The sequence below is a fragment of the Micromys minutus genome (assembly GCF_963924665.1).
Source record: "Micromys minutus genome assembly, chromosome: 16".
Classification (NCBI taxonomy): domain Eukaryota; kingdom Metazoa; phylum Chordata; class Mammalia; order Rodentia; family Muridae; genus Micromys; species Micromys minutus.
In genome coordinates, this window is record NC_137985.1 from 39,021,549 (window position 1) to 39,047,040 (window position 25,492).

At 42.2% G+C, this 25,492-nt stretch overlaps 1 protein-coding gene across 4 annotated transcripts in view; it reads right to left on the minus strand.

Annotated features, from left to right (window-relative positions):
• Window positions 1–14: 14 nt before the first annotated feature.
• RNF214 (ring finger protein 214) overlaps window positions 15–25,492 on the minus strand; it is a 38,421-nt gene continuing 12,943 nt past the window's right edge. For all 4 annotated transcript variants that reach the window (XM_080930278.1, XM_080930279.1, XM_080930276.1 and 1 more), the window contains 10 exons: window positions 25,192–25,332; window positions 20,416–20,555; window positions 6,297–6,393; window positions 5,780–5,868; window positions 3,869–3,959; window positions 3,557–3,655; window positions 2,223–2,599; window positions 1,966–2,098; window positions 1,096–1,191; window positions 15–182 (listed from right to left, as the gene is read on the minus strand). In XM_080930278.1, the coding sequence (XP_080786404.1) occupies window positions 117–182; window positions 1,096–1,191; window positions 1,966–2,098; window positions 2,223–2,599; window positions 3,557–3,655; window positions 3,869–3,959; window positions 5,780–5,868; window positions 6,297–6,393; window positions 20,416–20,555; window positions 25,192–25,332 (1,329 nt within the window). In that variant the 3' untranslated portion in view covers window positions 15–116. The remainder of the gene's footprint in view (window positions 183–1,095; window positions 1,192–1,965; window positions 2,099–2,222; window positions 2,600–3,556; window positions 3,656–3,868; window positions 3,960–5,779; window positions 5,869–6,296; window positions 6,394–20,415; window positions 20,556–25,191; window positions 25,333–25,492) is intronic.

Below are 25,492 nucleotides of genomic sequence, written 5' to 3' on the forward strand. Positions count from 1 at the left end.
AAATGTACACAGCATGAGTATATGTCACTGTATAAATATATAGAGTTTTAGAAATCTTGAACCCGTGCTTCCTGTTCACATCCATTTCTCCTCTTCTTCCTCCCCAGTCGGGTCCATCACTTAAGAGTTGGGCAAAAGGGACAAGTGTCATTTGTGTTGGTCTGGGCCCAGAATTTGATACACTGGAAAGAGAGAGACACACAGATACCTCAGACTTAGCTGGGAAAACAAAATAAGGTTAGCAGAGAGTGCCATTAAAGATCATAAGATCTAACTCTCAAATTCTCACAGGGACCAAATGGATAAGCAGGGCTGTTTCAGTGGTCTCTCTGTGTGTTACGTGTTACATGCACTTGTTAGTATGAAAACATGCTAGTGCATGTGCATATGTGCACAGAGGCCTGAGGTTAACACAGGTGTCATTTTTTTTCTACCATTAGAACAATTATTTACTCAATATAGGAGGGTGTGCCTTCAGGGCTTTTTCTTATCAAGAATATAAATGTTGGGCTAAAGATGCAGCTCTGAGTGCTTGCCTAGCATGCAGAAAGCCATGGGCTGGATCCACACCACCACACAAACCAGCACATAGGAGGTGGGAGCAAGAGGATCAGAAGTTCAAAGTTAAAAAATTTCAAGGTCATTCTTACCTACATAAGGAGTTGAAAGAATTTAGATATTAACCCAGTTTCTACTTGGAAAAAATAAAATGGTTAAGGAGGAGTCACCTGCCGCTGCACTGCTGCAGGGGTTACCTGGGAGTCTGGCAGTGAAGACAGCAGGCCTTCAAAATATTCTGGCAATGCAGTTACTAATCTCCTAGTCAGGCCCTATCACTCCAATCAGCACAAGCAAAGCATATCTAAGAAAATGAGTTATCAGTGTTTAAGAAGAACCTGCTTATGAGTCACCTGCAGAGAACAGGGTTAAAGATCTACGAGCTTCTAGTTGTGGATTCTGAGATCTGCTGATGGAAGGCCACAGATGACTGAAAACTTTGACTAAATACCAATGATGAGGATCAACCTAGTAAAATATTCAAGAAAAATTACCTCGGCTGTCAGAGTAGAGCCCAAACTGATATACAATACCTACCTCCTTGTGCAGAGCATGGGTACAGGCCATCGGGTGCAGCTCACTGGGCTGGACAAGTTTCTGACACATCAGACACAGCTTACAAGTGGGTGGAGCCTGTGGGACAAGAAGGCTGATCACAGCTAGCCAATTTCCGGGTCACCTTGCCTGCCATGCCCATGACTCCATCCGTTTGTTCCACGGAGCAAAACTATTCTTCAGCAAAAGAAATACAAGCCCTAACCTAGATTCTTGCCTAAAGTACTTGCAGCGTGTTCCCTGTAGGGCTGCAGACAACCCTGCTGTGGAGATAATGGTTTCCTCTAGCATTCTTACCTGTAACCCACTCCCTCCTCACCCTGTGCTTCTCCACATCCCAGCGTTAAAAGAAAAGAGTCTTACATGTGAAGACCTTCCAGGGTATGAAACTTGGGCAGAAGGCAAGAACATTGGGGTACTGATTTGGGCCAGAGGAGCAGGGTACAAAGCCCGGATCCGACCAAGTGGCTGTGGGTAGAAATAATTTCAAAGTGAGGGAAGAGAGTCTGAGTAACAGAGCATGTATCAAAAAAGAAATTGGGGCCGGCAGGATAGCTCAGTGGGTAAAGGTGCTTGCACGTAAGCCTTATGACCTGAGTTCAATTCCTGGAACACACATGGTAGAAGAAAATGGACTCCCACAAGTTGTCCACCAACTTTCACACAACACAACACAACACACAAATAAATTTAATTAAAAAAAAAGAAAGCACAAAAAGAAATAAATTCACTTTTAATGATGAAAAAAGCAGAGTAGATAGTCCTTGCTCTGATCTCCTCACTTCCAGTTCTTCTGGTTGGCTTCATCCTCAACCTCTTGCAGCCTAAGTTCTCTCCCTGAGTTCCTCTTACCTGAGTGCTTGATGCCACCCGTTCATGGTCTGCCAGTCGTGCAGCTACCAGTTGGATTAGCTCCTCCATGGTCAGGCCCGCCATGGTAGTACGTGCTGTCTTGATTTGCTGAAGAATGTTGGTCATCTGGGCCCTGAGAAAAAACAATGGTAAGGAAAAGAAAATCAGTTTTCTTGGGAACATCCACACAACCTCCTTATTTCAAACCATAAGCATTTCTCTGACAGATACCTGAACTGATCCTTAACGACACTTACTTATTGCACTGTGGAAACCGAGTCAGCAGCTTCTCCAGGATCTTCTCCAGTTTGTCTACTGGTTGGGGCCGGGGAGTTTCAGTAGAAGCCTTAATACCGCCCAAGCCTGGGGGAGGCGGGATGGAGGCAGCAGGAGGCATGTGTGGACCATGAGGGCTGACCAAGGAACCCAAGCCAGGGCTATTTCTCCCATGTGAGCCAGGAAGAGGTGGGGAAGGCTGGTTGGACTGGGAAAGGGCAGGGTTTAAGATTGGAAAAGACAAAGAGCGAGGATCTGCACTGGGCATAACCATAGGCATAGTGACCTGCCCAATAGAGAAGGGCATCCGAGGGGTCAGAGAGGGACTGGGCTGAAATACTTGAAGCATGAAATCTGCCTGCAAACGGGAAGAGGTAGAGGACAAAAGAGATGGGGAGAAAAGATTAGGAACTGGAGCAAAGGATAAAGAGATAGTTCAGTTGGTAAAGTACCTGCCTTGCAAACATAAGGACTTCAGTTCACATCCCAACATCCATATAAAAGCCTATAATGGGGCATATATCAGTAATGCTAATGGCTTTACAAATATATGCTCCATTATAGGCTTTTATAAGGGGCAGAGACAAGCAGATCCCTACAGTGGCTAGCTAGTTTAGCCAATCCCTGAATTCTAGGTTCAGCAAGAGACTCTGTCTCAAAAAGAAAGGTAGACAGGCTAAGTGTGGTAATGCATATCTTTAATTCCAGTACTCAGAAAGTAGAAGCAGATAGATCTCTGTGAATCTGAGGTCAGCCTGGTCTATATAATGAGTTACTCATACTGAGTAATACCCTGTTTCAAACAAACCAACAAGCAAACCCTAAAAGGTAGAAAGTAACCCAAAGTTGACCTCTGGCCAAAGTGCAGGGGAACATAAGCTCACACGCTCACACACACACACACACACACACACACACACACACACGCCACCGGTGCACACATATACAAGTATGTATTCACACATACATTATGTAAATACAGACACATACAAAAAAATATTTAGGAGCTGGGTGGTGGTAGTGGATGCCTTTAATACCAGCACTCAGGGGGAGAGGCAAGCAGGTTTCAGTGTGTTTGAGGCCAGCCTGGTCTACACAATTCCAGAACAGCCAAAACTACACAGCAACTCAAAACAACAGTAGCAACAACAACAAACAATTTTTTTAGAGAGAGAAAACTGCAGAAATCAATAGACAACTCTTCCACTCTGGCACTAAATAAGGATGGTCCCAATGTCTTCATAAAAGAGCAAACAGACAGCTGTGATTCTGCTAACAACACACAGAAGGGACTCCACAGAGCCAGCACTCTTACCTCTGAGGGTGGTGGAGGCAAAGTCGGGGTAGGGATCTGAGGAAGGCTGCTCAGCTTGGCTCCATTCCTCACTAGCTGGATATGACTATTAAACTGGTCCTGGAACAAAAGGAGAAGGAGAAAGGATTGTCTTCTACTGCTAGGCTGAGTGGACCTTGGAAGAAAGCACACTGCTGCAACTCTGAGGAGAGGAAGCCACAGGAGAGTGGAGCGGCTCTGTGCAGCAGTGCAACAGGCTACCTACAGCCTACTGTCAGGAGCGGCTAAGTACAAACCCAGGCTGACTGAATCATCACTGCTAACTACACTTACCCGAACATTCTTTTTCATTATCCGAACTCCATTCAGTCTTGTCTCCCACTCTTGTTTGGAACGAACTGTCTCTAGTGTTGGAGGAGTTGACCTTTCAAAAACAAAGAATTCATAGAATTCATAAAACAAAACAACATGATCAAACAATCCTTTGTTTTTTGAAACAGGGTCTCTCTCTTGTGTAGCCTTAACTGTCCTGGAACTTGCTTTGTAGATCAGGCTAGCCTTGAACTTACAGAGAAATGCTGACCTCTGTCTCCCAAACCCTGGGATTAAAGCTGTTCAGTGCCTAGTACCACCACCTGACTGACAATCAGTTCTTTTTCTTTTTTTTAAGATTTATTTATTTATTTTATGTGTGTATGTGATTACATTTCCTTCAGACCACCAGAAGAGGGCACTGGATTCTATTACAGATGGCTGTAAGCCATCATATGGCTGCTGGGAGGTGAACTCAGAACCTCTGGAAAAGCAGTCAGTGCTCTTAACCACTGACCCATCTCTCCAGTGGCTAATAATCAATTGGAAAATACAGGTTTAGGATTAGTTTGGGCCAAAAAGCATTGCCTCTGTACTTGATCTCTCATAGTAACTAAAAGATGACAGCTCAGCACTTCTGCCTTCATTTTGTGTGTCCTCTTTGTGTCCCAGCATGCTTGCCTCTGCATAGGTATGCCACTCAGCTCACTTGTATTACTTATCAGCAAGTATCTAATCTATAATACCCTCTCTTTTTGATGATGACGGCACTTTAGGACTGCGACTGTCCTAAAGTCGCAGTCACCAGGGATTCCAGGATGACTGTCCCCTCCTGATGAGGGCAATAACCCATGAGGGTTAGCCTGCACCCTAGAGTAGAAGGGGTCATCTTGTGGGAACCAAACTAATTCCTTCACGTGATGACAGCTAGGGACTTCTTCAGATCACCTTGTAAAGCAAGTACCGAGACAAATATCAGTGAGAGCACATCTTGTGCCCTAGGACTGGAGAGATGATGGCTCAGCAGATAATAGTGCTTGCTGCTCCTGCAGAAGAATGAAGTTTGGTTCCTAGCATTCCCACTGAGCACCACACAACTGCCTGTAACTGTGGGCCTCTGATACTTCTGACATCTGTGTATAAGTATCTGTATATATGTACACACACTCAAACATACACATAAATATGAATAAAAAGTCCTGATATAAACAGAGGAACCTAAAGCTCATGCTGGTACTCCAAAAATAGTTTTGGCATTTTTGGGTCCCTTTATTATTTTTCCCGATTTAGCCACATTAATGACACATTCTCTGCTTTTCCCCAGCACTAATCTCTTCCCAGCACTATACTGGGATGACTGACTGAGCATAGGGCTGCCAAAGCCTGGATTTTTGCCCTAAACTTCAGTTCTGTGCTGAGACACAGTTGTTGGGTAATGGTCCTTGAAAAAAGAGGTGGGAGCAAATGCTAGAGAAACCCAAGATCCTATGTCATCTGCTTCACACAAATTACACCACCTTGAGTCTGAGACAGGGTCTCCCATCTTGGCCTGGAACTTTCAATCCTCCTGCCTCAGACTCCCAAGTACTGAAATTACAGGAAAGAAACCTGGTTCATGACACGCCCCACCCCCCAAAAGCATTCTTGCCTGCCTGAAAATGCTATGGGGATCCTCCAAATCCTGGGGCAGAGGAGAAATGGCCATGGAAAAAACTAAGCTCCAAAGACCTATATCAATATATATATGATGGCTTAGCAGAAATACAAAGAGACATACAGTAATAAAAATATAGAGCTATAAGAGGAAAGAGTGAGAAAGCACAGAAAGAACAGGGAAGAGAAATTGAGCACACACAAATAAGACTTTAAGAGTCTTATGAAGACAGATGCATGCCAGGCCTGCTGACCTAGGCCTTGGAGGAAGACACTTACTTGAGATAAGTCAGATGAAGTTCTGCTTCTTTTTCTGCTTCTTCCAGTTTCAACACCAGCAACTCCTTCCGGCTCTCTAGTGACAGGATCTAAGGAACACACACACACACACACACACACACACACACACACACACAGAGAGAGAGAGAGAGAGAGACACACATACAGAACAAAAGGAGAGGGGGAGAGAGAACTCGTTAACTTTGCAATCACAAACTAGCTGTAGTTAAAACAAATGTCTCCAGGCTTCTAACATTCTTTTTTTTCTAAAAGATTTACTTATTTTATGTATGAGTACACTTTGCTGGCTTCAGACACGCAGAAGAGGGCATTGGATTCCATTACAGATGGTTGTGAGTCACCATGTGGCTGCTGGGAATTGAACTCAGAACCTCTAGAAGAGCAGTCAGTGCTCTTAACCGCTGAGCCACCTCTCCAGCCTCTAATACTCTATTACTAAAACTGTATAGTACCTGGAGCACAAGACCCAGGCTCTGAAGACATTGTCTCTTCTTACCTCTGCCTTCCAGGCCCGCTCTGTCTCTTCCATAATATTCCGGTTGATTTCACCATCTTGGTTCTTGAGTCTATCCAGTTCCATTTCCCACACTTCTCTGTATAGTGAGAAACCAGGAACAAAGTTAAGGAAGGAAATGAAGTTTACGGAGCAACACTCGCTCCCAGGCCCCGCCCCTGAGAGACAAATGATGTGCAGAATGGTCTAAATTTCAAACAGCTCCAACATGGGACATGTTCATTTCTCTACGAGCTCAAAAAAAGTTACCCAGTGCAGGAAAGGATATCTCTTCGAGCCCAGACCTAGCTGGGCATAGTAGCTCATGCCTGTAATCCTAGTCCTTGGAAGGCTAAGGCAGGTGGATTTCTTTGAGTTCTAGACCAGCCTAGACTACAATGTGAGACCCTGTTTCAAAGAAACAAGATTCCTTATGAGGCGCAATGTTCCATGTTTTCAGAGCATTCAAAATCTTTATGGTGTTCCTTTTACCTCAGTGTTTCAGTGTGGGCAGTGAAGAACACAGAATCACACGCTGGAGCCATTAATACACATGTATTATCAGCTAGCTCTCGGATCTCTGCATTTCTGTAACTACAGTGAAATTCTTCAAAAAGGAAGATGTGAACTGGGTGTGGCAGGTGGCTAAGGATTTTTGTAGTGATCCCAGTACTGAGTGCTTTGAGACAAGAGGATTGCCACAAATTTAAGGACTGTCTAGGTTACACAACTATGTTTTAGGCCAGCTTGGGCTACAGAGCAAGATTCTATTTTTAAAAAAAATTATTTCCATCGCACCTAGCACACTCCACTTTTATCCATTTCTTCCATTTTAAAATGCTTCCTACTCCAACTCCTATTCCTAGGGTTGGTGATATTCACTTTCGGGATTTTAAATCTGTTCTGGTTTACCTAGCACTGAAATACCTCCTAGGAGATGGGTCTTTCTGTGCTGAACTGGGATAGCTGACACTCTTGCTTAGGACTAAAGAAGCCACTGTGGAATAGACCAGGAGAATTTTCTCATACTGACTGTGAGCTAAAAGCATGGAGTACTCATGTTCATGGAAAGAATGGAATGAACATGTTTTAAGTTTTTGTCAATGCATTTTAAAAAGGTAAAATAGTTTGGGAAGAGTCACATACTAAGGAATGTTCCTGCTTTTCTCTACTGAGAGAAGTGATTTTATTGTTCTTGTCTGATAACCTTACATATTTAAAGCACAGTTCATTCTCTCTTCCTTTCTTGGTTGTGTTGTTTTGTCTTTAAAGACAGGGTAACACTATGTAGCTCTGGCTGTCCTGCACTTGCTATATGGACCGGGCTGGCCAAGATGTCAGAGTACTAGGACCAAACACCTGCGCCACCTCTATTAGTCTTTTTTAGTTTTTATCTTTGTCTTTCAGATATGGTCTCTATGTTGTCCAGATTCCACTCAAACTTACAGTAATCCTCCTGTTTCCGCTTCCCCATTGCTTGGATTTAAATTTGAGTTTCCATGCCCCGCAAAAGGCAACAATTCTCTTTTTAAGTTTTTTTTTTTCCCCATTTATCTTATATGTATAGGGGTTTTGTCTGAATGTATAGCTGTGTACTACATCTGTGCCTGGTAGCTTTGGAGTTTCTGGGATTGAAGTAACAGAGGTTGTGAGCTGTGGGTACTGGAAGCTGAACCGGAGTCCTCAGTAAGATCATCTGTGGAGTCATCTTTCCAGTCCCAGAAACATTTCTCCTAAAAAAAGTGTCTAAGGCTCATTCACTCATAGTCTTGTTTATGACTCTGTTCTCCTCCATAGACCCCAGCCCTCTATTTGAGAGTCTGGATATGTTTGCTACATACACATCCATTCACTTACTGATGTAAAGCTGCATCTGATTTCTACTGACAAGTTCTGCTCATCTAACAGACCTGAGTAGGTGTGCCACATGGTCTCCAAATTAACTTCTGTCACATGAAGAATTCTCTAGCTGTTCTTAAAAAAATTCTAGGTACACAGTAGCAGGGGGAGGGATGATGGGATAGGGGATATGTAAGGGAATACAGGAAAGGGGATAACATTAGAAATGCAAATAAAATATATCCAATAAAAAGAATTTGAGATAGCTATAACTTCTTGGCAAACACATATGCCTCCAAAGCTGGAGTCTCCTCACATAAGACTGTGTGGAACACCTGGTTCCCCATTCTTTCTCTGACAGTGGGATAACTATAGGAGAGCATGACAGACAGCTGCCTTCTGTGTCTAGTGATATCCTCGAAGATGTTGGATGCTCAAAAAACAATTTGTCTTTTACTAAATACATATGTCAACTACATATATACACATGCTTAATCAGAAAATCCTCTTGTACCTATAGGAAATTCTACATATTCACAAACAAAAGTTCTTTCCATTGGGAATTTGCCCACAACAGGCATCCACACAAAAAAGAACTATTGATCAGTATAACAAAAATGGGTAGGAAGGGCTGGCAAGACTCTCAGTGGGTAAAGGTGCTTGCTGCTAAGTCTGATGACCAGAGTTCAATCTCCAGGACCCATACAGGGGAAGGAGAGAAACCATGTCTGCAGGCTGTCCTCCACACATGTGCCATATAGCACTTGTGGCACATGTGCCTGCACACATACACAATGGCTTAGTTAGCATTTCTATTATCTATGATAGAACATTATGACCATAAGCAATTTGGGGAGAAAAGGGTTTATTCTGTTTATACTTCCACATCACAGTCCATCACTGACAGAAGTCAGGGCAGGAACTGAGGCAGAGGCCATGGAAGAACGCTTCTTACTAGCCTGCTCAGCCTGCTTTCTTACAGCATCCAGGACCACCAGGGTAGGAGTGGTACCACCAGCAATGGGTTGAGCCCTCTCACATCACTGATTAAGAAATGATGTACAGAGGCATTTTCTCAATTGAGAGTCCCTCTTCCCAAATGACTCTAGTTTGTGTCAAAGCTGACATAAAATTAGCCAGTACACACACCCCAATAAACAAACAAATAAATAAAACTTGGCTGGGGCTGGAGAGATGGCTGCTCTTTCAGAAGAGCTTGGCTCGGTTTCCAGAACTCACATGTTGACTCACAGCCATCTAACTGTGACTCTGAGGAACTTGCCGCCCCCTTCTGGCTCCCAGGCATTATATACAAGTGATTCATAGATACATATGCTGGGAAAATCCCCATACTCATAAAATTAAAATGAAATAAATGTGTAGGTTTCTGAACAGAGCTATAAGTACTCAGCTTTTTTATATGCTAGTTACATTATGACATAACCATCAGATTTTCAAATAATACATCATGTAAAACACATACAAAATAAGATTGCTCAGAGTAAAGGTATTTGCCACCAAGTCCGAAGCCCTGAGTTCAATCCTTGCACGGTAGAAGGAAAGAACTCATTTTAGAAAATTGTCCTCCAACCTCTACTTGTGTGCTATGATTTGTGCGCTCGTGCATGCGCGCGCGCACACACACACACACACACACACACACACAGAGAACTAACTTTAGAAAATTATCTTCTAACCTCTACTTGTGTGCTATGGTGTATACACACACACACACACACACACACACACACACACACACACACACAAAGTAAATAAGTGTAAGCAATCAATACAAAACAACAAAAGAAAAATACCACACGTACCAGTTCCCCCTTTAGGCAGAAAACAATCTATTAGGTGTTTTCTGGCTTTTAATTTTGCCAGCCTCATTCTGTAGCCCAGACTTGTAGCAATCCTCCTGCCTCAGTCTCCCAAGTGCTGGGAGTAGCCATATGAGCTGCAATGCCCAACTAAAATTTTAAAATCTGTCTAATTTCTTTCAACCATACACTTCTATTATTTCTCATGCACGTTTTTTTTTTTTTTAAATCAGTGGTTAAAATTAATAAATTCTATCACATTGTACAATTTGGCTTATTGCAGGTCTTGATATGTTTACATATTTTTTTAAATTAACTTTATTTATTTTAAAGATTTACTTATTTATGTAGATACAATGTAGCTGTCTTCAGACACACCAGAAGAGGGCATCAGATCTCATTACAGATGGTTGTGGGCCACCATGTGGTTGCTGGGATTTGAACTCAGGACCTCTGGAAGAACAGCCAGTGCTCTTAACTGCTGAGCCACCTCTCCAGCCCCAGCACATGTAAAGAATTAGTTATGTGTGGTGACTCATTTGTGACCTAGCAGCTGGGAGGCTGGGGCAAAAGATTTGCTATGCATTTGATGTTAGCCTGAACTACATAATGAACGTCAGTCATTAGGAATCAGACTGAATGAAAATATAAGACCCTGCCTCAAAACACAGTTTTTTAAATAAGATATCTACCATATGCAAACTAACTCACAATATTTGTTTTTTGCTTGTTTGCTGGACTTGAACCTAGGCTCTTATCTGTGCTAGACAAGCGCTATAAAGCTGAACTGTATCTTCTGCCCTTATTACATTTTCAAAAAAACTATGGAACTTCACAAATTTGCGTGTCTTCCTCGCACAGGGGCCATGCTTGTCTTCTCTGTACCGCCCTAAGTTTAGTATATGTGCTGCCTAAGAAGCAACCATAAAGCGTTTTGTTAAGATGTATTAATTTACTTATTAGAGACAGAGTCTCATTACATAGTCATGGCTAGCCAAGAATGTGCTCTGTAGACCAGGCTGGCCTCCAATTCTGAGAGATCAACCTGCCCACACCTCTGCATTACTGGGCTACATGGGTGGCATGTGCCACCACACCTGGCAGGATTCATTTATTTTTTATGAGTATGATTGTTTTGCCTGCATGCATGTCTGAGCACTACATTCTTGCAGTGTCCAGGTAGGGCAGAAGAGAGTATCAGACCCTCTGGAACTGCAGTTACGAACCACTGTTAGGTACCCTGCTGGTGTTGGAAACAGAACCTTTGAGAACAGCAAGTGCTTGTAACTACTGAGCCATCTCTCCAGTCCACAAAATCTTGTTTTTTTAAAATTAAGTTTGAATTTTAAGCTCAACTTCTCATAACCACACTACATATAAAAATGTCAACTATTACAGTCAGGAATGGGAGGGTCACATCTGCAATCCCAATACTGGGGAAGTGAAGGTGGGAAGAATTCCATGAGCTTGCACTAGTTTGGACTACTGTGTTCTATAGCTAGCCTGAGCTTCAGTGCAAGACCCTGTCTCAAAAGGCAAAACAAGGGAGTAGGGAAGGGAGGGAGATGGCTCAGTAGGTAAAGCACTCGCCATTTAAGCATGAAAATTAAAATGCCCAGAGTTTATATAAAGCCAGGGAAGCAGGCAGTAGTGTGTATCTGTAATCACATCACTCTTACAGAGATGGGAAGGGGTACCTGGAAGCTTACAGGCTAGCTGGCAAAAACAACAAAGAAACCCAGTCTCAAACAAGGAAGGCAAGAACTGAGACTGTAAGTTGTTCTCTGACCTCTACATCCATGTAGTGGCCTAAACACACACACACAGACTCACACACTAAGATGTTTAAACACTAAAAAAGTCCCCCATATATGTGTGTGTGTATGTGTATAATATATAAGATATATATGTAGTGTGCATACACACGTACACATGTGTAAATGCATACACGCACACCCACGAACACAAAACCAAAGACAAAACAAAACTTGTGGCTTGAAATGGCAGTCCAGGCCTAGAGAGATGGCTCGGTAGTTGAAAGCACTTGCTGCTCTTGCAGGGGATCAAAGTTCAGGTCCCAGCACCCACATAATCATCCATAACTTTAGTTCTAGAGAATCTGATACCCTCTTCTGACCTCCATGAGCACCAGGTATGTTTGTGGTACACAGATACACATGTAAGCAAAATGCTCATATACATAAAAATAATAATAAATCTAAAAATGTTCTTTACAAAAAGTCAGAAATTGCTATCCATTATGTGGCCTGCCATTACCAACTTAAGATTTTCCTTGCTATTTTTTTAAAAATCTGGATGACTATGTGAACTTTAATCTTTACTGTGGGTGTTTGCATACATGTGTGTATAGGTTTTTGCCTATATGCATGCCTATACAACATGTGCATTATCTTTAGAGGCCAGAAGAGGGTACTGGATTCCCTGGGACTTGAGTAACGGGCTGTGGTTTGTGAGCAGTTTCCTCTGGAAGAGCAACCAGTGAGCTGGACTGCAGAAGCATGTCTCCAGCTCCCTCCTTGTTATCTTCAATTTCACAATTGTAAATAATGCCACAACAAACATCTCTGTGTGACTAACACAAGCTAATGACAAAGGTGATGCAGTCAGACATGAGAAGAGGGCAAGTCAGGCTCCGGAACTGAGGGCAGTGGGTTCCACTCCCAGCCTCTCTTCTCTGCACTACTTGGCCAGTTAGTTTTTCCTCTGCCTTGATTCCACAGAGTATGAGTGGAGAGAACACAGGAATCAACCTTCACCACTGTGTGGACTCAATGAGTCAGCATAAGTATAAAGCCTAAGACGGTCTCTAACAAATAGTAAGAGCTTATAAATGCCAATTATCATTCAGATGTTAAAACAACTTTCCTCAGAGAAACTAAAATACAAATATATCAATGTATCTGCCAGGCACAATAGCACATACCTTTAATCCCAGTACCTGGAAGGCAGACACAGGAGGATCTCTGTGAATTTGCAGTCAGCTTAGTCTATATAGCCAGGGCTACATAATGAGACTGATTTAAAAACAAAACCAAACATTGTTTTCCCTCTGACAAGTGGCAGTAAGAATACTTCCTTAGAATAAGGGAGCAGATGCCAAGTGTCCCATGAACTAGCTCTGGCTGTTAGAGACACAGTAAGAATGAGGCTCTCTGAGTCCTCAACCTAAGGACTTTCTGTGGAATTACCGTACACTCTAGATAAGGGCAAGGAAGCAAAGCTGAACTAAACCAGCGGAGAGTTCCTGATCTTAAGACAACTTTTATAAAATCTTTCTCTTTCTTTTCGTACATGTGGTTGCTCTGACACAGATCTCATGAGGTTACGGCTTGCCTCAAACTCATTTTGTATTGGACGCTGACACTGAAGTCTAGATCATCCTGCTGCTACCTCCTAAGTACCAAGAATATAGGCTAAAACCACCGAGCTTGGCTTGAAACCAGTTTCTCGAAACAAGGCAGTCATACACAGAATGGTTAGATATGGGAAACCATCACTGGGATCAAGTCTCCACTGATTCAACATCTTTAAGAGTAGCTCCAATGTGCTAGACATTTTAAAACGTATAGATATAACCCAGATGCTTTTCCAATAGTTTTCTTGGTGAGCCAAAGGAACAAGGACTATGTGAGCGGAACTAGCCAATGTGCAAAGGACAAGGGCCCAGAATCCCAGCAGAATGAAAGCAAGCAGTGAGCACAGAGATAGTACCAGAAGCCCTGGAAATGCAGCTGCACTTTTCAAAGTGTAGGCAGGATCCAAATACATGAAAGGCCCACTCCACAGAGCCAAAACCAGAAGCTTAAATCTGTAAGCTTAAAAAAGAAAGAAAGAAAGAAAAGAAAGAAACAAAGAAATGGGGAGGGAGGGAGAGAGGGAAAAGAGAGAGAAGGAGAAACAAGCAGCATGCAAGCCAGGTGGTGGTAGAGCACTCCTTTAACCCCAGCACTGGGGAGGCAGAGGCAGGCTGCTTCCACCTGGTCTACATAATGAGTTCCAGGGCAGCCAGGGCTACAAAGGGAAACTGTGCCTCAAAATTTAAAAATAATTAATAAAGAAAGGGGGGGACATATGGACAAGACAGGACAGACAGCTAAAAGGTATTTATATCAAATCATCTATGGGCCTATTCAATGGATAGAAAGATTTTAAGAGACACTGAGATTCCATAGCTGCAAGGTGGGGGGAAGCTCTTGAAATTTCCCTTAGACGAGCTAAAGCAGCAACCTGTAGGGAATAGAGCTTCATAAACTGCTCACAGTGGACTTCCTCCCACAAGGAAGATAACAAGCCTCTTCTTTAGGAGAGCTAATGGCCCATCCAGTACATGTGGTGGCCAGAGGGAGAAAGGGCAGGTGTCATCCTCTACTTCTCTCTACATCATTTTTGAAACTGGGTCTTTCCACTAGACTTAAAGCTCAAATACTAGCGAGGCCAGCTAGCTGGCAAACTCCAGGGATCTGCCCCTCTCTCTGCTCCCCCAGTGTGTTATAGATGCTAAAGGCCAAGGCAGACTTTTCACATGAGTGCTGGGGATAAACTTAGGTCCTGTGTTTGTTCGGGAAACATGGAGCTACATCCCTAGTCTTCTAGCTTAAGTTTTTCAGACAGGGCCTTGCATGGACCTGGAACTTATCAACTCTTGTTAGATTGGCTGGCCAAAGAGCTGCAGGGATCTTCCTGCCTCACTGAACCCATCCCCCAGCGCTGGTGTTTCAGGTATGTGCTGCCATCCTTGGCATTGAGTAGTTGCTGACAATCACAATTCAGGTCCTCATGCATTCTTGCACTTAAGCCTCATTTTTATTTCCATGAATTACTCTCTGAGAGCTTGTCCTCACCCCTCTCTAAGGAATCATGTCTGGAATGGGGGATGACTCAGCTGGAAAGTACCCTCCGAGAAAGCTCAAAGTCCTGACTTTAATCAGCAAAACTCACATAAAAATTCGGATCATGGCGTACACCTTTAATCCCAGCACTCAGGAGGCAGAGGCAGGTGTTCAAGGCCAGCCTGGTATATAAAGCAAGTCCAGGACAGCCATGGTTGGAGTAGACACTTAGTACTAGGTAGGGAAGGCAATATATTCCCTGAGGCCCACTGGCCAGCCAGTCTAGCCTACCCTCTCTAAAGGAGGTGGGTAGTAGTAGTTCTCTGCTGCACATACACACTACACATACAAATAAACTGATCTTTCTCCCTATAGATCTGGGAATTCAGTGTATCAACCCAAAAAGGGCACAGAAAGAAAGTTAAGCCTTAACTAAGTAGGTAAGAGACCCCTTCAAGATTTAAGGTATTGTGGTGCATGCCTATACCCTAGCACTGGAGGCAGAAGCAGAAGAAATGACACAGTCTGAGGTCAGCCTGGTCTACACAGCAAGCTCCAAGTCAGCAGGGACTTCAAAGTGAGACTGTTTCAAAAAGCAAACTAAACAAAACAGCAAGAAGGTAAAACCAACAGGCCTGTGGCACAAGGCTGTAAATGCAGCTACTCTGGAAGCTCTGTCTGAGGATCTCAAGTTTAAACTTTGCTTGGGCTACAGAGTAAGTTTAAAGCCAGCCTTATCAACAGAGAGACCTTGTCTCAAAACAAGACTAGGCTAGGAATACTGCCCAACAGTATATTCACACACATACTTCACCACATTTTGACACCCCCCTCCACATACCCTAAAAGATTTTAACATTGGATTGAGCAATTCAAAACAATTATTAAATTCAAGTTTAGCATACCAAAGAACACCTACAGTCATATGTAGACACCATTAAAATGGTCTTCTAGCTCACCCGTGCACTACAATTTTCTCCAGACTTCAACAAAAATACTTGTAACCAATTAAATTTACAAAAACTTAAGTTTTTTTTTTAACTAAAGAGACATATAAGCATCTAAATAATGTTTTTTTAAATCAACCAATTTAACCTGTAAAGCAATTTTCATGAAAAAACATACTATTTATGTTAACATAAACTATTATGTTATTTTAAAATAAATTATATAAACATATTTTTTGCCTCAGTTTCTGGCTCAGTGAATACTGGTAGATAACAAACAAATGTTATCTAGAGCCCTCGTTAATTATTAATATTTAAAGGCCCAGGGCATATGACACATGCCTGGAATGCCAGTCTCAGCTACAGACTCAGTTCAAGGCTAGCCTGGGCTATATAAACTGTGTCAAAAATAAAAGAATACAAAAGGTTCTGACTGACGCTAAGTTTCTGAGCATCTCTCCTCCCCTTCTCATCTCCATCAACCTCACCCACTTAAAGTACCTGGCTGTGCCCTCATTCTCTACCTTTTACAATATACTCGGCTTTGTTTGGGTTTTGCTTCACTGTTGTATTTGGTTTTTTGAGACAGTCTTGTGTAGCCCAGGCTGACTCAAACTGGATACAAGGATGCCCTTGACCAATTCCTGGCTCTTCTGCCTCCAGCTCCTACGTGCTGAGATCACAGGGATGAGTGCTGCATGGGCCCCTCACTTCGACACTACCTCCTTTCTAGCCATTTCAACCCTCGGAGAAAGACATGAGTGCTCAGCCTGCAGTGTCACCCAGCTCGGCTCCCTCTCTTGTTACTGTATGCGCTGGCACCTACCGGCATCTCACAGTACTGCTCCTGACCTGGACAGCAGGTATCAGACGACCAAACAAAGGACAAAACGCTGAGGACAGCCCTACAACTGCCCTACACTAGGGAAAGAAACACATCAAAATCTTGCCAACTTTATCCAAGAAAACTGTCTTTCTGACACAGCATGGTCAATGTACTTTATGACATGTTGCCAGTGAATTAGGAAAATGTATACTTTGGCAAAGAAAGGTCAAATTAAAATAGAATTCCAAACAACATTCAGTTCGCTTTCATTTATACCGTTCTTTGGAAGAACACTTTTAAATAAAACTGTATCAGTTACATTGACTATAGATGGACCATACCTCCAATTAAAATGCAGCTTGTTAGAACAGATAAAAATAGAACCTACTACATACTGGCTACTAAACAACGGAAAGAGAGGCTGAAGGTCAAAGGGTGGAAAATATGCTGCAGAGAGTGAGTACAAGATGGCTCAGACAAGGGAGCACATCCAGACCCAACACCTACACACCAGCCTGGAACCCAAGGCTGGGAGGCAGACAGACAGATATTGTTTGCTTGTTGGCCAAATTGTCAGGCCAATTGTAAGCCCTATGTTCAGAGAAAGACACTGTCTCAACAACAAACAGATAAATAAAAGGCAGAAGAGGCTGGAAGGATGGCTCAACAGTTAAGAGCACTGGCTGCTCTTCCAGAGGACTAGAGTTGGATCCCTCCCACAAAGGACCAACAAGATAGCTCACAACCATCTGTAATTGTAGTCCCAGGGAATCTAGTGCCTTGTTAGCCTCCTTGAACACCAGGCACACACATGATAGACACACACAGACACATAAAAAAATCGAAGATAGTATGATGAGGAAACGATGGAGGGAACACCCGAAACTAACTCTTCCTGTGCATGTATGGACACATTACACACTGTACACACTGTACACACGCGCGCGAGCCTGTCTAGGCCTGTCCTTCCAGTTCTCACACACACACACACACACACACACACACACACACACACACCAGCAGAATTTTTATCATGGAAAACTTAAAAGTCTTTTTAAGACTCACTTATTTTATGTAACATGTACAAGCGTTTTGCCTGCACCAATGTATGTATGTAGTACACACTGAGGTAAAAAGAGGGCATCAGATTCCCTAGAACTGGAGTTACAGATGGTTGTGAATTGCCATGTGGGTGCTGGAAAATAAACCTGGTCCTCTGCTAGAGCGACACAATTTTTAACCACTTGGTGTGTGTATTAACCATCCCTCCAGCTCCTCATGGCAAGCTTAACACGACAGCATTATTATTCCCACCCATCCGAAACCTTGTTTCTCCAGCTACTATTATTCCAATTAACCAAGTAGTGCAGCTCTTGCTTGGTCATCTACTCTACCTGAACCCATTTCCAGTCATCCAAGTGATCTATCTAAAATGGAATCACATCAGCTGGCAGTCCCTCTCCCTGAAACCTTTCTCTCTACAGAGACCCCCACACACGATGACCTTCACCGGCTTCATTCCTTTACTATCCCACACACCTGTCACTGTCTGCCAGCCGCCTGCTGGCAAGGTTTTCCCCACTTGTTGCCAGCTGATTCCTCCCTAAATCTATGGGCATCACTTCAACTTCTCCTTTGAAATTTCAGACTACATAAAGCCACCAGTTTTATAATTTTTTTTCCACTTTTACTTTTATATCAAGATATACCCCTCCCTAAAACATGGACAAAAATCCTTAAGAAAAACACTAACTAAAAGCTTGAGGCAAACCAGGACTATGAAATGAATCCATCTCTCAAGAAAAAACAAAAGATACTTTAAATAAACGTAACACACTAGTAAATAAAAAAGGAGAAAGTTTACTCTAGAGAACTCAAGCAAGAAAAAGGCTGTAGAAACAACCAACCACAACCACAACTCACTTCACACACAAGAAATGCTAGGTCCTAGCTCCAGTACTTCAAGAGAGCAGCAGCAGCAACAACAACACTAATTACAGTTAGCACTTAACAAATCAGCAGTTCTGGGACCTGGGCCTAGGGAGACTACTCAAACACTTTCCACACAGGTCTGACAATCTGAGTTCAAATGCCCAGAACCCATATAAAAGCTGGGCACTGTAGTGGACACACTTGCCACTGTCCTCTGAGATCCACACTCACACAAAGATGAAGTGAGGGAGCATGCTTGTAACCAAGAACCTAGGAGAAGCACAAGTACTAGTCAGTCTCTGCTACACAGTGAATCTGAGGCCAATTTAACAAGACTGTAATCCAAGCAAATGGTAAGGACAAAAAGATAGTAAGTTACAGGTTAGCCTTGACTACATATGGAGGGCTTACCTTAAAGAAACAAGCACAAAACAGTCTTCAGTAAAGCTGTTAGCATTAATTATTACTTGTAGCTATTCAATCAGGGAGAAGAGAAGCTAGTTGGAGGCGCATAAAGAATGGAGAGTAGGAGCTGGAGAGGTGGCTCAACAGTTAAGAGCACTGACTGCTCTTCCAGAGGTCCTCAGTTCAATTCCCAGCAACCACATGGTGGCTCACAACCATCTGTAATGGGATCCGATGACCTCTTCTGGTGTGTCTGAAGACAGCATACATACATACACACACACACACACACACACACACACACACACACACACACACACATATACTTTGGCCATATATATAAACTCCGAAGGAAATCTGTCACAGGGCCTAGACAAAAATTACAGACCAAATATGGACCAAAACTGAGGATCTTTAGGATCTCACATGCTCTGTGTCCCTAAATCAGCTGTGAAGACTGTGGCAGAGCCAATGTTGATGGGTAGGCTGTTAGCTGTTCTGACCATTATCAACACAAAGGACAATGCTCTGCTGGGAAGACTCTGCAAAACTGAGAATGATCCGCGTGACCCACCTTCTAACAACTCACCAGATTCTCAACAGAACTGTCTGCCCTCCAGACCCTCTCCCTAATGTTCCTTGGCCACAGTTAGTGTCTCTCACTTTGGAAAATGAATCAATAAGTGAGCTTGCTACTTACTTTTTACTTAGCATCATGCATATTTACAACACCCAAGTTCTTCTCAATAAAAGAATGTCAGCAGCATTTAAATAACATTATCACAGAATGCATAGTTGTGAGTTTTCAAGCATGTGATTTCAAACAACTTGGAAAGTGTATAGTGCAAGCACATGCAAGGTCCATTTTGCTCTTTACAGTATCAAGAAGAGGACATGATCATTAGATAATTTTCTCACAAACAGTATAACCATTCAAAACATTCCCATGACCTCAGTTTATGGAGAAAAAAATGTCCCTATGATATAAAGCAACTGAAACAGGTCTTAGAATAACAAATTTTGATCATGGAGCTATGAAGAGGTTTATAGCAAAATATTTGCTATGTGTGCATAACAACCTTATTTTGGATCACCAAGATGCCTAAAACTGGGCATGCAACAGTGTAGTAATCCCAGAACACAGAGACAGACAGACAGACACAGACAAGTACACCAACACAGAGAGGTTATAAAATATAAATAAAAATTATTAAAATACTTGGAACCCAACTAGTTAACAGTGTGACTTCTTTTTTGAGGGAAAGAGGTACTGGGGCCCAAGTTCAGGATGGGACCACTGAGCTATATCCCCAGCCTTTGCTTATCATTTCAGAATAATACCAACTCTCTGAGCTTCTTTTCTTTGTGTCATGTGTCACAACTAAGAATACTAAGTCACTGGGAAATTCTGATGTGTGTTCTCTCTCACATAAAAGCAATGGAACTGCCCTTCCTCTCAAACATTCACACACACAGGATCATACATGCAGCAGAAGCATTTACCTTCTGCCCTTCTCACAGAGCTTCTCAATTTCAGCTTTCAGGTCCTGCTCCTTCTGCAAGAACTCCTTCTTTTCTTTCTCTATCTTCTTCTTGGTTTCTTCACGCTTTATAGTCACATCCTGAATGGCCTTTAGTATCTCCTAAATCCCACGTAATCACAGTCACACAAATAAAGAAAGAAAGGTTAGCTTCCAGTGTTTTGGGCTTATTTGTGTGTGTGTGTGTGTGTGTGTGTGTGTGTGTGTGTATGTATGCTGTCTTCAGACACACCAGAAGAGAGCATCAGATCTCATTACAGATGGTTGTGAGCCACCATGTGGTTGCTGGGAATTGAACTCAGGACCTCTGGAAGAGCAGTCAGTGCTCTTAACTGCTGGGCCATCTCTCCAGCCTGCAATGCTATTTCTAACAATCTCTTGTCTGAATGCTGTATAAATGTTGTTCCCCATTTACTCTCTGATATGTCAATAATAGCTAGTAAGCCAATAGCTGGGCAGAGAAGAGAATAGGGCTAGACTTCTGATCCCAGCCAGGAGGGGGAAGAGAGATAGGAGAGAAGATTCAGCCATAAGGAAAGGGTCCAGGAGCCACCATGAGAACACACTTGAAGCAGAGAGAGCCAGATCAATATTAGAATGCAAGTCTCTTGGGAATTTTGGTTGTGAAGTAGCCAGATTAGTTTAGAAGATTAAAATAGATTAATACTGTTCAGTTATTGTACCATAAAGCTTAATTAAATAAATTTTATAGACTGTCTCATTATTCTGGAGGTAGTTTAGATTTAAAAAAATCACTTTTAAAATTGCACTAACAGATATGCACTTCCACGCTCAGTGTTTTTGGCATTTTGGACATGGTTTACTATGCATCCTAGATTAGCCTTTTGACCCCTATGAGGAATAGCAGGCTGGCCTCGACCTTGCTGCAATCATCTTCGCAGATGCTGTTGAGCCACTACTCCCAGCCCAACAGTTTATTTCAATGATTACTCATCCATATGCTGACTCAGTGAGTTAAACAGAACTAAAAGAATCAATTTCAGGGCTGGAGAGATGGCTCACTGGTTAAGAGCCCTGACTGCTCTTCTAGAGGTCCTAAGTTCAATTCCCAGCAACCACATGGTGGCTCACAACCATCTGTAATGGGATCTGATGCCCTCTTCTGGTGTGTCTGAAGACAGCTACAGTGTACCTGTATACATAAAATAAATCAATCTAAAAAAAAATAAAGAAGAATCAATTTCATAAATTACTGATGTAAAAGGTTAAACAAAGTTCTATGAACACAGACTTCAACTCCACAGGACAGGTCTAATAATCTCTGAAAAATTAAAATGTGGGGGCTCGAGAGATGGCTCAGTAGTTAGCTGTTCTTCCAGAGGAGCCAGGTTCAATACCCAGCACCTTCATGGTGGCTCACAACTGTCTGTGACTCAGACTCCAAGGAATCTGATGCCCTCTCTGGCCTTCCAGGGCAACTGATACAAGTGGTATACCGACATCAATAAAGGCAGGACACCCATAATCATAAGATAAAATAACCTTAAAAAAATTGGATGTGACTGGGAGAGCTCAGTCAGTAAAGTACTTGCCATATAAACATCATGATGAATTTGGTTCCTAGAAACCCCATAGAATAATTGAGTGTGATGGCATGCCTTTGTACTCCAGGTTCTGGAAAGGCAGAACCAAGGAATCCCTGGAGCTTGCTGGACAGCCAGGCTAGCTCTAGGTCCAAATGAGAGATTCTGTCTCAAATCACAAAGTAGACAGTGCCTCAGAAGTGATATCTCAAGGTTGACTGCTGACCTCCACATATATGTGCACATATCCACACACATACTTGCAAGTACACACATGAACACACACACAATGGAACAGAAAAGTGGGAGTCCTGGCTTGTGTAGCACTATGCTCCCTATTACTTATGCTCCAATAAAAACTGAACAAATACCTGTCAAGGATACTGAGAAAGGAATTCTTGCTTCAGGCTAGAGTTTGCTACACCGAACAAACATGTTCTTGTTGTACTATAGTTCTGTTTTTGTTGTAAGTAGAATGTTCTGATTGTTTGCTGTGCTGGATAGGTTTATGTCAACTTGACACAAGCTAAAGTCATCTGAGAGGAGAGAATATCAATTAAGAAACTGCATCCATCATATCAGATTGCAGGCAGGCCCATAAAGCATTTTCCTAATTAGTGACTAATAAGGAAGGGCCTGGCCCATTGTGAGTGGTGCCATCCATTCCTGGGCTGGTAGTCCTAGGTACTACAAGAAAGTAGGCTGATCACCTAGTAGTGGTGGCACATGTCTTTAATCCCAACACTCAGGAAGCAGAGACAGATGGATCTCTGTGAGTTTAAGGCCAACCTAGTCTACAAAGTGTGTTCCAGGGCAGCCAGGGCTAAACAGAGAAGCCCTGTCAAAAAAGGAGGAAGAAGAGAAAGAGCAGGCTTAGCAAGCCATGTGGGGCAAGAAAGTAAGCAGCTCCTGCCTCCAGGTTCCTGCACTGTTCTGACTTCCTTCCATGATGAACAGCAATATGAAAGTCTAAGCTGAATAAACCCTTTCCTCCCCAACTTGCTTTTGTCATGGTGTTTCATCACAGTGATAGTAACCCTAAGACATCTGCTGTCTTACTATATAACAACAGGAATATATACATGAGTACATTCATAATACTATACAACATAAAGTCCATCACCGGTGACAATTATCCCTTCTCTCTGTGCTAAGGGACCGGAGTTGTTTTTCACATTTTGTTCACTGTTGTCTGTGTGGTTCTAGAGGCCCCCACACAAAGCACATACACTACTTCTAAGCTATATTCTTGGCCCATTTTCTAGTGAGGACATTTACTATTATTCACTTTACATCTTGTTTTTTTCCATTTACTGTACCACATTATGTCAACACCTACAGACATAACTAAGTCACATGGCTACTTCCAGGCTATTTAAATGTGCTGTTAAAAGTTCACTAGAGGGGCTAGAGAGATGGCTCAGCGGTTAAGAGCACCAACTGCTCTTCCAGAGGTCCTGAGTTCAATTCCCAGCAACCACATGGTGGCTCACAACCATCTGTAATGAGATGATGCCCTCTTCTAGTGTGTCTGAAGACAGCTACAGTGTACTCATACGTGAAATAAATAAATGAGTCTTAAAAAAAAAAAAAGTCCACTAGATTGACTAAAACGTTTTTGGAACTACTTTTCCAACCTAGTCTGAAGGTGGCTGAGACAACCTGTAGCCCAGGCTGGCCTCATATTCAGATGCAGCTAAAGATAACCTTGAACTCCCAATCTTCCTGCTTCTGCATCAGAGTGCTGAATCATAGAATTGTGCCACTTATGATTTTAAGCACCAATGCAATAAACATTCTCGATGTCTACATATTCATACACAAATTTGCATCTGTAGAATGAACTCCCAATAAGACTGCATGTTAAATTACTTACTGAGTATTTATAATTTTAATTGATAGGTCTTCTCATGTTTCTAAAATGAGCATCACAGTTCACAGCCCTCAAGAGCTCGCTGCACCTCAGCCATGACCACACTCTTGACTACTTATTACATCTTTGCCTTGCATTTGAGGTTTTTACTTTTCTAATTTATTTTTTTTCCAGTTTTTAGAGGTAGATTTAACCTAAATGAAACTACATTTTTACATGAGACAGGAGACTAAATAAGTATTTACTAGTCAATAAAGCCAAGAAAATATTTTAAGTAAATAATCTTTTTTGTCTCTAAACTAAAACAGAAGAGTCTAGACAAGATGCCCTCCATACTTTTTATTAATACTTGAAGTTTTCTTGAAGATTAAAAAAAGTTGTCGTGTATGTATGTGTCTATGCACATGTGAGTACAGGGGTCCAGAGTCCAGAAGAGGGTGCTGGGTACCCTGAATCTAGAATTACAGGAGTTAGGTATAGTTTGTGCGCCACCTAACTCAGGTCCTCTTGAAGAGTAGCAAAAGCATCTCTAAGTAGCTAAGCCATCTCTCCAGCCTTCTTTATATTAAAATTTGATAACCCTGGCATGGTAGTCTATGCAGGATGATCTAGAGCTCAAGGGTAGCCTGAGCTAGAGTCTGTAGTCTCAAAAACAAAACAAACCCAAGAAATACTGATTTTCTTTCTTTCCCTTTTTTTTTTTTTGAAGAGTTATTTATTTTATGTATATGAGTACACTATAGCTGTTTACAGATGGCTGTGAGCCACCATGTGGTTGCTGGGAATTGAACTCAAGACCTCTGGAAGAACAGTCAGTGCTCTTAACCACTGAGCCATCTCTCCAACCCTGATTTTCTTTCTTTTTAAAGAAACTATTTAAAGTTTAATCAGAGATGGTAATTTTACTTATTAGCAATGTATGGGTGTGACATGTATAAACATACATTTTTTTTTGAGGGGTGGATTTTTTTTTTTTTTTCTGCAATTTGGTCTCACTGCATAGACCCAGATATGCTACAAGGACTGTGTGTGTGGCTTGCTATTTTGACCAAGCTGGGCTCAAACTCACAGGTCTCCACCTCCCTTTGCCTTCTGAGTGCTGTTATTAAAAGCACGTGCCAACTCTTATGGTAATACATAATTAACTTTACATCGATATTCTTCATATTAGAAAAGACACACAATACTTATCTGAGTAAAGATTATTTTCCTTCCTTCCTTTCTTTTTCTTTTGTGGTTCTGGGGACTGAATCCAGGTTACTGACTAGGCAAGCACTCTATCACTGAGCTACATCCCCAAATGTCAGTATTTGTGGACTACCTGGTGATTCTTCATTTCTTCTTCTCTCCTTTGCTGAAGCTGCTTTAATTGCACTTGGAGCTGACTCTCCACCTGCCTCTGCTTGTCCAGGACTTCTTGGTAACGTTCCTTCAACAGAGTTCTCTCTGTCATCATTTTGTCCTATTGAGAACAACAAAAGTTTCATTCACAGTTTAATCACAAGAAACATTCAGCAGTTTTTTTTTTAAAAGATATTAAATGCTTTTATTTTCAATATTAAAAAAATCAGTACTTTTAATATTAAAACAACTAGTTTTTTAAAAAAGACAGAAAAGCTGAA